The sequence below is a fragment of the Monosiga brevicollis genome, genomic scaffold, assembly GCF_000002865.3.
Source record: "Monosiga brevicollis MX1 MONBRscaffold_11 genomic scaffold, whole genome shotgun sequence".
Taxonomy (NCBI): domain Eukaryota; class Choanoflagellata; order Craspedida; family Salpingoecidae; genus Monosiga; species Monosiga brevicollis.
Genome location: NW_001865048.1, coordinates 981,574 through 996,301, shown reverse-complemented (window position 1 = coordinate 996,301; position 14,728 = coordinate 981,574). Strand labels below are relative to the sequence as shown.

General features: G+C 55.9%; 5 protein-coding genes across 5 annotated transcripts in view; 3 read left to right on the top strand and 2 right to left on the bottom strand.

Annotated features, from left to right (window-relative positions):
• Positions 1 to 747: 747 nt before the first annotated feature.
• Positions 748 to 3,688, top strand: MONBRDRAFT_32594 (uncharacterized protein; the record flags this gene model as incomplete). The annotated part of the gene is made up of 5 exons (XM_001746215.1): positions 748 to 1,055; positions 1,617 to 1,728; positions 1,842 to 2,039; positions 2,300 to 2,353; positions 2,453 to 3,688. The coding sequence occupies 5 exons, from the start codon at positions 748 to 750 to the stop codon at positions 3,686 to 3,688; spliced, it is 1,908 nt and encodes a 635-aa protein (XP_001746267.1).
• A 217-nt stretch (positions 3,689 to 3,905) lies between these two features.
• On the bottom strand, positions 3,906 to 5,545 carry MONBRDRAFT_37247 (uncharacterized protein; the record flags this gene model as incomplete). The annotated part of the gene is made up of 4 exons (XM_001746079.1): positions 3,906 to 4,034; positions 4,125 to 4,462; positions 4,628 to 4,997; positions 5,540 to 5,545. The coding sequence occupies 4 exons, from the start codon at positions 5,543 to 5,545 to the stop codon at positions 4,002 to 4,004; spliced, it is 747 nt and encodes a 248-aa protein (XP_001746131.1). The 3' UTR covers positions 3,906 to 4,001.
• A 1,384-nt stretch (positions 5,546 to 6,929) lies between these two features.
• MONBRDRAFT_8601 (uncharacterized protein) lies at positions 6,930 to 8,262 on the top strand (the record flags this gene model as incomplete). The annotated part of the gene is made up of 5 exons (XM_001746214.1): positions 6,930 to 7,277; positions 7,386 to 7,488; positions 7,609 to 7,713; positions 7,852 to 8,066; positions 8,221 to 8,262. 5 exons carry the CDS (start codon positions 6,930 to 6,932, stop codon positions 8,260 to 8,262), a joined length of 813 nt encoding a protein of 270 aa, XP_001746266.1.
• Positions 8,263 to 8,795: 533 nt separating this feature from the next.
• MONBRDRAFT_32592 (uncharacterized protein) lies at positions 8,796 to 11,710 on the bottom strand (the record flags this gene model as incomplete). Its single annotated transcript, XM_001746078.1, has 7 exons — positions 8,796 to 9,427; positions 9,656 to 9,761; positions 9,892 to 10,731; positions 10,811 to 10,903; positions 11,004 to 11,237; positions 11,332 to 11,397; positions 11,558 to 11,710. The coding sequence occupies 7 exons, from the start codon at positions 11,708 to 11,710 to the stop codon at positions 8,796 to 8,798; spliced, it is 2,124 nt and encodes a 707-aa protein (XP_001746130.1).
• A 1,033-nt stretch (positions 11,711 to 12,743) lies between these two features.
• Positions 12,744 to 14,728, top strand: part of MONBRDRAFT_25820 (uncharacterized protein) — a gene marked incomplete at both ends in the record, with an annotated part of 2,441 nt that continues 456 nt past the window's right edge. The window contains 8 exons of the mRNA XM_001746213.1: positions 12,744 to 12,959; positions 13,254 to 13,430; positions 13,512 to 13,556; positions 13,639 to 13,770; positions 13,818 to 13,886; positions 13,971 to 14,033; positions 14,133 to 14,526; positions 14,551 to 14,596. Coding sequence (XP_001746265.1) covers positions 12,744 to 12,959; positions 13,254 to 13,430; positions 13,512 to 13,556; positions 13,639 to 13,770; positions 13,818 to 13,886; positions 13,971 to 14,033; positions 14,133 to 14,526; positions 14,551 to 14,596 — 1,142 coding nt within the window. The remainder of the gene's footprint in view (positions 12,960 to 13,253; positions 13,431 to 13,511; positions 13,557 to 13,638; positions 13,771 to 13,817; positions 13,887 to 13,970; positions 14,034 to 14,132; positions 14,527 to 14,550; positions 14,597 to 14,728) is intronic.

The window sequence follows — 14,728 nt, the reverse complement described above, 5'->3', positions numbered from 1 at the left end:
GGCTTCAAACGGTCGCAATCATTTATCTGACAACCCACATCGTCTGACAATTTGGCGATGCTCAGTTTTTCATCGTGCTGGCTCGACGCGGAACGGTAGGGAAGAGGCGCCCGTGCCTGCACTACAGTGCTTCTCGGCTATTTGAGATGGCTATTGTAAACGGTACCTTCTGCTCCGCTGGATGCATGAGCTTCATTCTGGTCCGAGGCAACATGCAAGAAGCCCCACAAGTAGCGTGAAAAGGCCTTTTCAGCTTACTTCCATAAAAAGAAAGGCCGGATGTCCGATGTGCATACAGAAATGCGTAACCATGGGTTTTGTTGCTGAGCGGTTGATGCTTGTCAGCACGTTGAAATGGGATGGCGCCGTTTGACAGTTGACAGATGTGGCTCGGTGGGCTGGCCAGCGCACGACGCTTACATTTGAAGGTTGAATTTGGTTCTGGCCTGCAAAGAGTGAACACCTCGGGTGAATGTGCTCATGTCGAGGTTGCGAATTTGCAGCTGTAAAGAATTGCACCATATGACAGCTCTAGCTCTCATCTAATCTACCCGGACTAAGAGAGGGCCTAGAACTGGAGAGCACCAGCAGATTTATGCACGGGGGGGCTCATAAAGACTGCTTTGCTCAAGCACCCGCGTCATCAGGTCGTCGCCCTCGGCTGAATCAAAACCAAAGAATTTTCCCATGATTTTCCGCGTATTTTCCACACAATTATTTCCAATTGTTTACTCGTAGAAGCCCCTCATGGTCAATCCGACATTTCACCTGCTTCAGGCCACCCAGATGGAGCTCGACAACCTTGCCTCCACCCTTACGACTGCCAGCCGCTACCATGATCTTCTTCCCTGTGCCCTGCCACATCGCAAACCGCCGCCGACCACCACCCGAGTCTGTGCCCAAAGCATAAGGGGCGTGGGAGCTCAGGTCAAGTCGCGATTTGTCAGACTTTTAAAACCAAATGTTACACTACTTCACACTTTCCTTCACGCCCTCTTCACACACACACGCTCTCTCTCTCTCTCTCTCTCTCTCTCTCTCTTTGCTCGCGCGCCGTGCGCATGCTCGAGCTGGATGTGTGCGAGAGTGGCGGTGTGCTTGGGGCGTCTTTGTGACGGCTGATTGGGTCGGCTCATGCGGGGCTCCACAGCGGCAGGCGTGTGTGTGAGGCAGACGGGCACTAGGAGCATCGATCATCCCTCTCGGTCAGGCATTGTGTGTGATTTGCGTGTTGGTTGAGGTGTGGCAAAGACGGCTTGGCGCGCGTCCAGCCCTCGCGCGGGACATGCGGCCTTGTCCCTTTGACTGGGCAAAAAAGGACCCAACACTGACTGGTGGACATGACCATGCGGCCCGTGGTTCTCGCGGGACGCCGGTTTGCGTCCAAGGGCCCTCTTGAGTACTTGGTCGTCGATGACCGCGAAACTCGGTAGGTGTTGTCCAAAGTCAAGCAGTCGCCCTGCCCATGCTTGTCCAGAGTGTTTGGTAGCGCGTGGTCTAGTGTGGCGTAGAATCTGCCAGCGCACGATGCCCATTGTTAGACTTGTCGCTGCTGCCGCCAACATGATTTGGCAGTGCTGACTTTCGTGCGCGTTTGGGTGTTGTGCAATTCACAGCACAACTGGACGATGGCTTCCAGGTAGCCAGGTTCCTTCCAACTTGCTCAAAGAATTCAATCAGTACAGCGGGTCCATGCGCATCGTTGGCCGGGATGAAGAACACAATCTTGTAAGTTTCCACGTTGCATACTGGAGTCTCACTGGTGGATGCTTATTTGTGTGGGAGCCCTCCCTTGCTGCTGCACTCACGCCCTTGGCTGCGTTCACGCCTTTGCCTGACAGCAATGGGAGCGTCTACTTGGCAACCAGGAGACAAAAATCAATGAATGGTGCTCCCTGTGTCCGAATTTGCTGGCCATTGCAGGACCTCGTCGTCTCGTGTGTTCCAAGTGCAACACCCAAGCTGCATGCCACGACTGCATCACCAATCGTCTCAACTACAGTGAAGAGAAATATCGCATCTGCACCACCGAGTGGAATGTAAGCCTTATCTTGTTCTGTTCCAACTCTGCTTGATGGCCCCACCGCGCAGCCAATCAAAAACGAGCAGGGTCAGGATCAGGAACAGCAATAGGATTCGGAACAAACACACACACACACACACACACAGGAGCAAAAACACCCAAACCAAGCCCACGACCTTCAAACCTCCTTTTCATTTCCTTATGATGCTGCAGAGCGCTGCAGCATCATGCCTGCTGGGGCGGCTTGCTCATCCATCACCTGTGTCTGGTCGCTAGTGGGAATGCCTCGAGTGTCGGAGCTGCTACGTCTGTGGGAAAGATTCAGAGTCGGTGCGGCCTTGCTTCTCCAGCATCCACTTCATTTCCACAAATCTCCTGTTCTGCTTTCGGCGCCGCCCTGACCGCTTCATGCTGCTCGCCCGAGTCTAGGTGCTTCTTTGTGAACGCTGCGATCGCGGCTTTGACTTGGCCTGCGTGTATGATCCACCCCTTCCAACGCAAGCCGACTATTGTCCTACTTGTCTGGACGTGCTTGCGGGCAAGCGAACCGCCATCAACAATCCCAACCCCCCCCTGCGCTTGACTTTGTCCTTGCAGCAGCCCAGGGCCACCAAACTCCTGGGAACACCAACTCACAAGGCGCCTCCAAGTAAGACAGCTGCCTCTTTACCCCGCGCGGTGTCTTCGGCGACAAAAAGCGTGCTCAGCCGAGGTCGAGCCATGGTTGCCGGCCGACGTGCAGCGGGCCCCGTGACCATTGACTCGGCCGAAGGCGATGGGCCAGAAGAGGGTGAATTTGAGGAGGACGAAGCAGGATCCATGGCAGATGTGGGTGCGGAGATGGACGGAGAGGCGGGGTCTGTGGAAGATCATCACGAGGCGTCGACTGTTTTTGTTGAGGACACTAGTAGTTCATATGATGATCGCAGCGAGGTGGAGACGGTGGATGTGAATAATAATGTACAGCCGTGGAGTGCGGCTGAGGAGGATTTCCTGGTGTCGAGTCCCGTCAAGACCGAGGAGAAGCTCTCTGAGCCGCCTCATACTGCTCACCGGCTCGACCTGCACCAAAAGTCCAGAGTGCGGGGGGTGGCAGAGTCGCCCTTTGAACGCGAGGCTCGGTTCGAGCAAGAGCGACCGGCTGCGCTGCACCATGGCAAGCGGCCACCTGTATACCTCGATTCAGACTCCAGTCACGATTTGGGTGACGAAGAGGTGAACGGTGGGCCTCATCGGACCAAGCGCCTACGCGCGCCGCCGCGTAAACGACGCCACAGGGCACCACAACCCGTCACTCAACAAACTGTTGCTACCTCGCCCCGGCCGGTTGAGAAAAGCTCTGTGGGCACCTCCACTGAGGCCATGTTTGCAGGCACTGATGCTGGGCCCTTGTGCATGGTTCCGGTGGCGTTGGTTCGAGATTTACGTGAGGCGCACGACTTGTTGGCGCACGACCGAGCCGGTGCGCTCAAGCGGTTCCAAATTCGGTCTGAAACTGACCCGGAGCGCTTCCAGGACCATTGGCATTGGCTGCGCCATTTGTTCACCGGCCGAATTCAGAACAACCCGGCTTGGCAGTCTTTGGCTGCCATAGAGTTGCCTTCGCGGCCGGCCACGCCACCAACGCCAACGCCAACCTCACCCCAAACAGCTCAGGAATCTTGATGACAGGATGCATAGATGTTGAAACCGGTGGTTCGCGATGAGCTGAGCTCGGATGAATCCACTGTTCAATCATGCCTTCAAAGTTGTGCCTCGCATCAACATGAAAATGGTTGAAACCAGTTGAACGACCTTGAATCAGTGTGCAAGCGGTGACGAGAAATTGCCACACAAATGCGCATTGAGTAAGACTTGGGCATGAAGAGTAATTCAAACAAATGGCTGATCCCCGTCAATTCTTTACTATGTCATTAAATCGCTCCCGTGCGAAGCACAGTGACACGGCAAGGCAGGAGACAAGGCGCAGTGTCACGATTCAACCACAAAAGGCTTGGCAGGGTGTTTTATTCGAAGAGCAGCATGCCTGCGCGGACTCAGGCGGTGGCGAGAATGAGAAGAATGGGGGAGGCATTTACGCCTTGCTCTCCGACTTGCTCTCCGACTTGCGCGACGAGATACGACGCTTCTGGTGCAGGGCGGCGCGAGCATCAGCGCGCTCCTTCTGCAGCTTGGCGAGCATCTCAGAGTACTCGGCCTTGAGCTGGTTCTGGTGGGCGCGGTTGGCACGCTTCTGGGCGAGCTCGCAACGCTTGCGCTGCAGACGCTCAGGGGTGATCAGACGCTGGATCTTGGGGGCCTTGGTGTTGACAACCTTGCCGTCCTTCTCGATCTTGCGGCGGATGACGTACTTGCGCACATCGTCCTCCTTGGTCAGGTTGAACAGCTTGCGGATGTTGTTGGCGCGCTTGGGTCCGAGGCGACGAGGGCGGGTGACATCTATGCAGAGCAAAGTTCCAAGGGCAAAAAGCAGCACAGTTGAGTACACTCAAAAGGTCCAGTCCATAACACACAGACACCAGAAAAGCATAGCGATGGTTTGGCTCAAAGCATCTGCATCGGAGAAAACACGTTGAGCAAGTGGAACCACAAGCAAAGACGCACCGGTCAGGCCCTCAATCTCCTTCTCGCCCTTCTGGACAATGATGCAGGCGATGACGCTCAGGTTGGAGTCGACAATGCAACCACGAGCAGACTTCTTCTTGCGCTCGCCAGAACGGCGGGGGCGGTAGCCAGAGTGGCCCTCGGACATGAGGAGCTTCACGCGGCGGTTGGTGAGGACACCCTGACGCATGGGGAAGCCCTGCTTGTCGTTACCGCCGGAGATGCGGAGGACGTAGCCCTTCCAGTCATCGCCGAGGGAGTCAGCGGGGACCTCAGCCGAGATGCGCTTCTCGTAGAAGGGGCGCACAGCGGCCTCGTTCTCGAAGTCGTACGTCTTCTGCGTACCGTTGGGCGGGTACGAAATGTTCAACTACACAGAGAAGAAAAAAGTGAGAAGACACGCACGGTTCACTCAAACATGGCGCGACTTGACTGAGTGACACTGCCATCGAACATGCATCCACGACAGAAAAAAGAAAAAAAAAAGACGATCGACATGATACGCTCGTCTAGAACTCAAACTAAAAAAAGATTCAACGTGATTGTGCGAGCCCCTTCTGCTGAGATTCCTGCTATCGTCAACGGGTTGCCGCCTTGTACTTGCATCCATGCCCCCGCCAATCAACGCACAGGACGAGAGCGAGGACATGGTGCACCGCTCAGAGGGCCCTGGCCTGACGAGCCTGAGCTAGGCAGACAGCGTGTGCATTTGCATTCCACGCGACCCGGCAGGCAGCTGGCAATCCAACCAAGACCCTCCACACAACCAAGCCAAACAAACCGCCAACCATCACGCCCAGGTCGACCACCCTCTCCCCTCCCTCACGGTCCACCAGGATGGCGCTGCCATCGCCAAAGAGAGAGAGAAGGAAGGAGAGAGAGAGACAAGGACAAGGGGATAAGAGTACACACCTTCATGTTGACGGTCCGCGAGGAGAGAAAAGTGGGGCATTCGCGTGTGCTCTGGCTGTGAATAGGTGTGCACGTGTTTTCTCCCCTCAAACTGATTCAAAATCTTCACCAACACCTTTGACCAGGCTCGATGACTGCCACTTGGTAGCATCTTTGGGAAGTGTGTCCCCGTCACAGTATAGATAAATTCTCTAAATTTGAAAATATTCTTTTACAGGACGGGTATGTTTGTGCGTAACTACTGTTGCAAACACATTGGTCCTGTTTGGGCTCTCTTATGGGCAGCGGGTGGTGGCTGGCCACGAGCGAGGCGAGCGGGGCGGGGCGGGGCGCCGGATACGAGTTATCGGGACTCTTTGAGCCCAAGCAAGGCAGGATCATGTCACAATGGGCTCATGGTTCAGTGGCCTACTCAAGTGCCTTCACAGAGCTGAGATCGTGGTGGCGTCCAAAACCGACGCACGTGCGGTAGCTTATGACATTGAGTGTATGCGTGTCTACAGCAACGTTTTGAAGTTTTTTGGAGGATCGATGGGATACTTCCGGTGTAGATTGAGAGCCACACGAGTGGGACAAGACAAGAGAGGCAGCCAAAAAAAACCGTGAGAGACATATGCAAGGCGTACAAGGTGGCAACCGGCGACATATGCCAGTCAGGGAGCCAATACAGAGAGAGATCAACACAGAGAGAGAAAGGGAGGAGAGAGATCAAGAGAGAGAGAAAGAGAGATCAAGAGAGATCAAGAGAGAGAGATCAAGAGAGAGAGATCAAGTCGTCAAAATGAACCACAACAATAAACACGAGTTGATACGAACAAGGGATTACATGTAACAAATATCTCATTTGTAGTAGTTTTGTTAATGCCCACCGTGTTAATTATTGCAGCAGTTTTGGTAGTTATATACACGATAAGCAGCTGCGTTGGCCACACCCGGCTGCATTTTTGATTTTGGCAGCTTCAGGTCCTTGAGGTACGTTGCGCCTGCCGGGAAGCCAGTGGCCCTGGGCGTGGCTTCCTGCCTCTGGATCCTTCGTCTTGTTCGATTGTTTTCTTGTCTGTCTATCTCCGGGTTGCTGTTGGTGGTGTTGGGGGGTGCGCAAGGCAGTACATGGATGGCAGTGTGGCGCACCCAGTGGTGGCCAATCGTGCGTGATGCTGCAAGCCTTGCCTCCACTGGCCACACCCTTGCTTCACTCTGCACTGCCACTGGGACTGATGTTCTTTGCGCTTTGTGGCCTCGATGCTTCTGTCACCTCGCTGCTCAACGTGTTGGAACCCAGCACCGTCGGCTTTCGCGTGTCGCCAAGTCGCTCACGTGCCACATGTGTTGCTTCTCGCTCAACGCGACACAGGCATTGCCACACCTCGGACCAGCCACGACCGCCGCCATGAAGTACACCATCGAAAACATCACCACGGATGACACGGGCGTGCCGCTTGACCTCATGGGCGATGTCCAGTATGCGCTCATGTGGTTTGTGGCAATTTTTGTTCTCGATTTCATCCTCGTCCGCATCAAGTGGTTCCCCGAGAAAAACAGCGCCACCCGCTACTTCTCCCTCCACGTCATCATCAACGCCTACGTCGTCTTCGAGCACCTGCCCGATATCATCGCCACCTACAGCGATCCCAGCGTTGCATTCCTTGGCCCCTGCAATACCCGCGGCGTGATGGCCATCTATGCCCTTCACTTGTACCACATTGCCTTTTACCAGCCTCTGGATTTCATCGACTGGGTCTGTCCTGCTCTCTCCTCGCCCCATGCCTCTTGATGCCAGCGCCACCACTTTTGCAGTCCACGTCGACACCAGATACATCAAGATCTCACCTGCCCGTCCCGCTAGGTGCACCACGTCGTTATGGTGGTCGTCATGCTTCCCATCGCCTACCTCTTGGCCCCCGGTCACCTCCTTGGTCACGGCGCCTTTTATGCTAGCGGTTTACCAGGTAAAAGGGCGACCCCGCATCGGATCAGCAAAACTTTTGTGGTTGCCGATCGACTGCACCAGCGCGCGAACCCCCTTGTCACCAACGCGCCTCATTCGCTGCTTTCCATTTGCTCCCTAGGTGGCCTCGATTACATGATGCTGGTCATGATCAAGCTGGGTTGGATTAGCAAGCTGGATGAGAAGTACTACAACAACTACATTCAGCTCTGGGTGCGCGCCCCTGGTATGTACAAAATCTGGGCTCGGACATCCACCACACGTTTGAAAAGCACATAAGCCATAGCCAATGCACCCAGGCCTGCCCTCAATCTGGCGGCTCATTACCACCCGACCTCTCCGCCTCCTCGTGATTGATCAACAGGCTGCCTCGTGCACGCGTGGCTGACCTACCACAACTATGTCGAGGCCGTCAAGCGCTATGAGGACCCGACCATTCCGGATCGCCTGGAATACTCAGCTCGCCCATTGGTCGAACCCCATATTGCCCGCTATGCCGTTTGGGTGGTCATTATCACCTTCTACTGGAACGGCCAATTCTTTCTGGAGCGCGTCATCCGCTCCCACGAGCGCCACATTGTACGTCTCTTTTCCGTCATGGGCCTTGCAAACGCCTTTGTGGTGCCGTTAATACACGCACACGATGTCGCACCGCACCAGCCCATGTCATCATCATGGCAACGCTCATGACCTGCATTGGCACTTGACACATCGGTTCATTCCCCAACATCAGGTCAAGGCCGCCATCGAAGGCAAAAAGGCCAAGGCTCAGTAAAGAGGCAACTGGCACGTCCCCATCTTGCATCAAGCTGCGCCTCAATGGTGCCGTGCCGGTGTTACAGCCTCTTTGCCTTCCGGCCCGCGTTTTCCCTGAGCAGCGGAACAAGCGCTGGTTCATACCTCCACTCCCTCTGACTCGTGAAATTGATTTTGATAGATGAAAGAAAAGGCTTCGCTCACTCACTTGATTGAGGTCACTTACACTCCAAAAAAACTCATGTTTCGTAAACCTGACATACGTTGGTGCTGTGCCCAGCAGCGACCGCAAACCGAAACAACATAAAAACCGGGACACTGTCGATAGAAAACAGCAGTCACGACAACGACAACGACGACCAGCGCTTCTTGGGTAAAAAGCCCTGCTCGAGAACACAGTTTGTTTAGGATAGGTTGCTAGAATGAAGAGAGCATGAATATGGACAAAAAACAAGTCGCAAACGCGTGCTGGCGACCAGACGGACACACAGGGGCGGACGGCCACACTGAGAGGCGGCGCGCGCGAACCGCCAACACACAATTCACTCAGCCCTAAGACGTTGGATCCAGCAACCGAGCCGAGCTGCGCTTGCGCAGCACAAACTCACGCTTCCAAGGTGGCATGGCATCCAACTCTGCCTGTGAAAAGTCGCGATTCCACTCATTCTGCAGCGTCACTGAGCCACGAGGCGAGCGGCGCCCAGACGAGGTGGCAGCGGCAGCAGGTGAATGCGAGGCGATCCGATCTTCAGGAATCGTCGCTGGTCCCGATGTACCAACGGAACTGGACGAGGGCTTGGTCTTCTTGAAACTTCCAGTCCGGCGAATGCGCTCAAGTGCCGATGCGAGCTCGTTTTCGGACGAGTTGGGTTCAGGCTCAGTGCTGGACGATTTTTGGCGGCGGCTAGACAGCCGAGCCGAGCGTCGGCGCAAAGCCTCGCGCTTCCATGTCGGCACCTCAGTGCTGGATTCTGCCGCAATAGCATCGCTCATCTGTGTTTCCATGGCCTGAGGCGTATCCGCCAAGGTGGCAGCCCCGGCTCGAGCTTTGGTCGGCACCACGTTGGCTTGGGGTGGCGACCGGGACCCAGCGGCACGCACACCACCACGCTTGCGATGCTTGTGAGCCTTGATGCCCTTGGTGATGGTGCCCTTGCGCACCAGAGTTGGGGCCACGCCCGTAACTGTCGCATGCATCGAAAGCCCGTTCAAGGATATGAGTGGACATTGACAAGATCCCACGAGATCCCACGAGCCGCCCCGGCTGCCGGACATTGGAAAAGAGACCAAAAACCAAAAACAAAGCAAAACCAAAAAAACAAGCCCATAGCATGCAAAGCAATATAAAGCAAAACAAAGCAAGGAACGGCAACTTTGGATTTGACATTTGAAACGAAAACACTTTGACTGACCCGCCTCATCTTCATCATCCAATGCGTCCAACGCGGTATCCAAAGAGCCCGAGTGGCGGCGTTCAAGGGGTGGTGGTGGTGTGCATGACCGGTTCTGACGTTCGTCCTAACCAAAAGTACACAACGCCAGGAGGTGCAAAGCAGGGTGAATGGACGAGCATCATAGCATTCTCGTGGTGCACGTGTTGAATGACTGGGCAGCGAATCGCATCAATGGGCCACTTCACGCAGCTCACCTCAAGGCTCTGCTGAGCTTGCAGGGAAACCTTAAGAATGCCTTGCATGCGCTCAGGGTTGCTGTTGGAGCGCCGCCTGAGCAGAGGGGGTGTCGGGGCAGCTGCCCGAGGTTCATCCTTGTGGGTGGGCTGGTACGGGTGGCTCGCAGCGGTGTCCGAACGCACGGGGCTCTTGGACGGTTCTTGTACGGTGACGGCAGGGACCAGGCCCACGTAGGAGGTGCGCCGTCCTGGAGCTGCCATGGCAAAGGAGGCACGGCGCATGACGACGGTGCCCTCGGCGGCCTCCGTGGACGTCGCCCCACATTCTTCCGTGTTCGCCGCGCTTTCGGCAATAAATACGTCGTCAGCACCCTCAGTCAAATCCTCTGTCAAAGCCTCACTGGAGGCGACGCGGAAGTCCCGATCATATTGACTGATGCTGACCGAGGAGTTTGGCTCGACCTCATCGGTTGGGGGCGGGGTATGGATGCTGGGCAGGCCATCGTCGTCCTCATCTTCCACTAGCGTATCAAGGTCTGGTCGAGTTGAGGGGAGCGGGCGACCCGTTTCGCTACCGTGACTGCGCATCGAGTCGGTGCGATTGAGTGCTCGCTCAAGCTTGGCGGTGGTCTCATCATCGTCCGGACTCGCTTCGTTCAGATCCACGGAGAAACGGCGATCATAGGCAGATGCCTCGTTTGGCTCGGGGAAGAACATGCCAGGGCGGTTATTGCCCACCCGGCGCAAGCCACCGCTGTCTGAGAGGGCGGAATCAAAGGATGCCTGACCCTCGCTCTCAGCGCGGCTTTCCGCACGTGAGCCCAGAGGACTGCGCGTGACCTTGGCCTTGGTCAACACCTAGGCAGAGTTTTTCAAAGAAAGTGTGTGAGTGTACGCGATCGCGTGATGCCTTTTGAAACGGTCGAGTTGGACGCACCTCTCCCGCTTGAAGACTCAGATTCACGTCGGCATCATCCACGGCACGACTGTGCAAGATCGTTCGTTTGGAGCCAGCATGCCCACGCCGGCGCTGTTGGGACAAGACAGGTGATTGGACAAGAGTCGCGACCGGGCAGGTGAGCCAATGGGGTGGGGGTGTCAGACGTGGACTGGGTGGTAGTGGTGCGTACGCTTTTGGCCATGGTTTGGCGAAGTTTGAGGGCACGGGCAGCGGGGTCCATAGCCAACGCAGGCTTGTATGAGGCCCGGTCAAAAGTCCAATCGGCGCGCACGGGTCGATTCCCCGCTTGGGCTGGTGGTGCTGGGGCTGGTGAAGCGTCGGCGCTCGTGTCCATGCTGGCAGATTCATCGTCCTCTGAGAGTGCTGGCGCTGCTGCGCCACTCAGCAAGGCCAAAAAGTCAGCCTACCGGAAGCCAGATCGGAAAAAGAAGAAGAAGAGTGAGTCGGCATAGGCAGGGCGACGGACGAAGTGCATGCGAGCAAGAAGAGGATTCGACCTGAGAATAGCCCTCGCCAGTCTCGATGGCTCCGGCCTCGACCGGGGCTGAATCAGCTTGGATTTGCTGTGAACGACATGGCATAAGCACCGGTACAAAAGAAGCACGTCATGCGATCCATGAACAGAGTATACAGCACCAACGCCAGCCCTAACCAGCCTGATGGTCACCGAAGCCCTGCCTCTGCATTCGCTGCCCACCAACTAAATGCAAGCGCGCCACCAACCTGAGCGATGGCATCGTCGTTCTGTTTCTGGATGCGTTTCCACAAATCCTCGTCGGAAGGGGTGCGGGCCATCTTCCAGCCGGATTCATGGTTGTGTTCATCGCGCAGACGCGCATTGACGAGGCGACTCCGTTCCTTGATCATGGCGTCCATCTTGGAAAAAAGGCAAAAGAAGAAAGAAAGGCGGGCCGGATCGGCTCAACGATACCCAGCTTCAGCCTCACCAGCGCCTCTATGGGACGTCGTGCGTGAAGCGTGCCCCCCTCCCAGGCGACGAGGCTCCGCGCGCGCTCGCTCGCACTGCTTCTTCTGGTCGCCGCCGCCGCCGTTGCCGTCAGTGCACGCTCGGGGAAATGACTCGCCTCAGCACCCATTCGAATCTCTGTCACCAACGCCAGCGCCAACACAATTCTCTGTATTTGCCTTTGTTGCAACGCTAGCTCGTATGCCGCGCTTTGAGGAAACCTCTGAAAAATTTCCCCTGCTCATGCACACTCTCTCACTCACGGTCCTTCATCGCTCGTGCGGGGTGCTCTAATGTCAGACAAATTCCTGTTCAGTGTGTCCGCACCACACTTCCGCATATGCTGACAACTATATTTGACAACAGCTGTTGTAGATGACCGTTGTCAAACCGCGCTGCTTGCGCAAGCAGCGCCAGTGTCGGGGTGTTGTCTTGGCAATCCGTGACTCCGTCGCCGAGCGATGGCCATGGAGGTCCACACCAACGGACAAAGCTGGCTGCCCCCGTGCCCAGTCAAGCAGATGGCTGGGTATGCTGCAATACGCTAGGCGGCTGGGGGGGGCGGGGGCGTGGTTGGGTTTGGGACAAAGGCGGGCGTCGGTGTTGCTTGGGGAACGACCGCATCACCCCGTGCAACGAGGCTCACCAGCAGTGATCTAGCCTACTGCCTACTCCCGCTCTCGTGCTCTCAAGCCTGCTCTTGTGTGCGGTTTGTGTGGAGCCGCCACATGTCTGGCTCAACCGGCAGGTCTCATGATGGCCGTTGAACGTGCAGCAATATCGCCACCCATGGCGAACATGGCAACGTATTTTTCTGCTCCCGCCTCGTCGTTCAACTTGAGCCAAGCACTTGCCGCGCCTCCACCTTGTGAACCTTATTCCTGCTTTTGGCAGAAGAGTCGAATTGGCAGCCTCGACGCCCCGTGACCATAGACACTTTTCATGTTCGTGTTTCCTTCCCAAACCACGCCGCCCCGCGGAAACCCATTCCTGCAATCTGCCCCAACCGACCCCTTTGCGCCTCAGCACGAGGCCACCATGGAGCTCCTGGATCCCCTGAGCGAGATATCCAGCTATGCCGCCACCTCTCGGCTTGTTCCATCGGCTCCAGCAGCTTGTGTGAGCGCAAATCACGGTGCGCCCCTGCCTTTGGACGAGGTTTGGCTGCCGATTGGGCCCATCGAGCCTCCACTTGATGACCTCGAGCTGGACCCATTGGACCCGCTGGTTGTTGTTGTCCCCCATGTCAACGTGGCGCCTTGGACTGGGGAAAAGCTGCGGCAATATCAGAGCATGCAGCGTAGCGCGCAGCTACCCACGCCGCGGTCCCCCATGGTCAGCCAATCACTTTCACTCCGCTTGTCGCTACTGCAGAGCAACTGGTGATGATTTTGCACAAAGTTCGTTGCTGGCGCCGCCTCTCACCCCTTGCTGTTGCGTTCTCGTGATCAGAAGCGTCCGTGGAGCTCCCTTGAGTCTTCAAGCTCCGGAGAATCTTCCCAACAAAGCTCGCCGCAGGCCTCGCCGGGGCAGGCCACCTCTGCCATCAAACTCCTAAAAGCCACCACCGTCGGTGAATTCCACTGCTCCATCTGCTGCCGCAACTTCATCTCTCGTTCCGCCCTGGAGGTGTGCGCCTGCCTCTTTGCCAAGTCGTCCAAACTGTCTCGTTCCATTCATCAAGCGCACTCAATGGAATTGTGCCTCTAGATTCACAACTTGTCCCACACCAAGGTCAAGCGCTTCGAGTGTGACGTGAGTTTACTCGTTTGCGGTTTCCAGTCAAGCACCAAGCACAAAAAAACTCAAGCAGCTTGGCGTTTTGTCCTCTTTTTAGAAATGCGGCAAACGCTTTGCCCGACGCAGCCATCTGAGCGTAAGTTTGCCGCGAAGATCACACGAGACAAGAGACAGGAAATCAAAGGGCCAAGAGGTGGATTCGTCTACCCGTGCCATACTCAAGCAGCACGTAGAGTGTTCACGCCTTGTCACCCGTGCCCCCCGATGCGTGTTTAGATACACAATAAGATTCATCTCAACATCAAAGATCATGTTTGTCACATCTGCGGCCGAGGCTTTGTTCAGGTTTGTGCTTGTGGCGAGCGATCTCAACAGCTGCTGGGTCTTTGCTCCGACAATAAATTTCACCCGCCCATGCCTCTCTGCTAGTCTTCCAACCTTCGATCGCACATCCGCCGTCACACGGGTGAAAAGCCGTATGATTGTCACTTGGTGAGGACCTGCGTCATGATGCTGCAAAATCCCACCAGTCGAAAGCCGTGGTCTCACTTGCGCTGGCTATGCTATGTTCTTGCTTGCTTATGCTTTCAGTGTTCGCGATCCTTTTCCGTATCTTCAAGCCTCAAAGCCCATCTCAAGTCCCATGAGCGCCGCAGCAAGCGCAGCGTTACAAAATGTGAAGACTGCCATCTCATGTTCAAAAACTCAGATGAGTTTGTTCAGCACAAGGCTTTATGCACGTCCGGTCAAATCTCTCACCCAAAGCCTCAGAGCCACTCGCATGGGGACGACCTTGAGCACGCCGACTCACCGATGAGCGAAGCCGGAGCGCAAAACGTGCTGCCCAACAAGAAAGAGCCCCTGCTCAACCTGCCCTCGGCCAGCTTGAGTGAGGACCTTGCGGCTTCCATCCAGTTTTCTGCCTTTGCCGACTCGGGTGTCGACACTGCCTCCATGCTCAAAGGCAGCCCCTTCACTCAGCCAGGTATTGGTGCCGGCGCATGTTCAGACTGCTGGTACTTGGCCTTGACATTCATTCCCTATTCGTCCACGGGGTAGATCAGCAACTGCCGCAGTGGACACCGAGTCCCCACAGCCGTGCCTGATGAAGAACAACGCTATGGGTACGTAAGGGCCACCGGCTTTTAGATGGTTCTTATCACTATGATGATTACTATGATGATTAC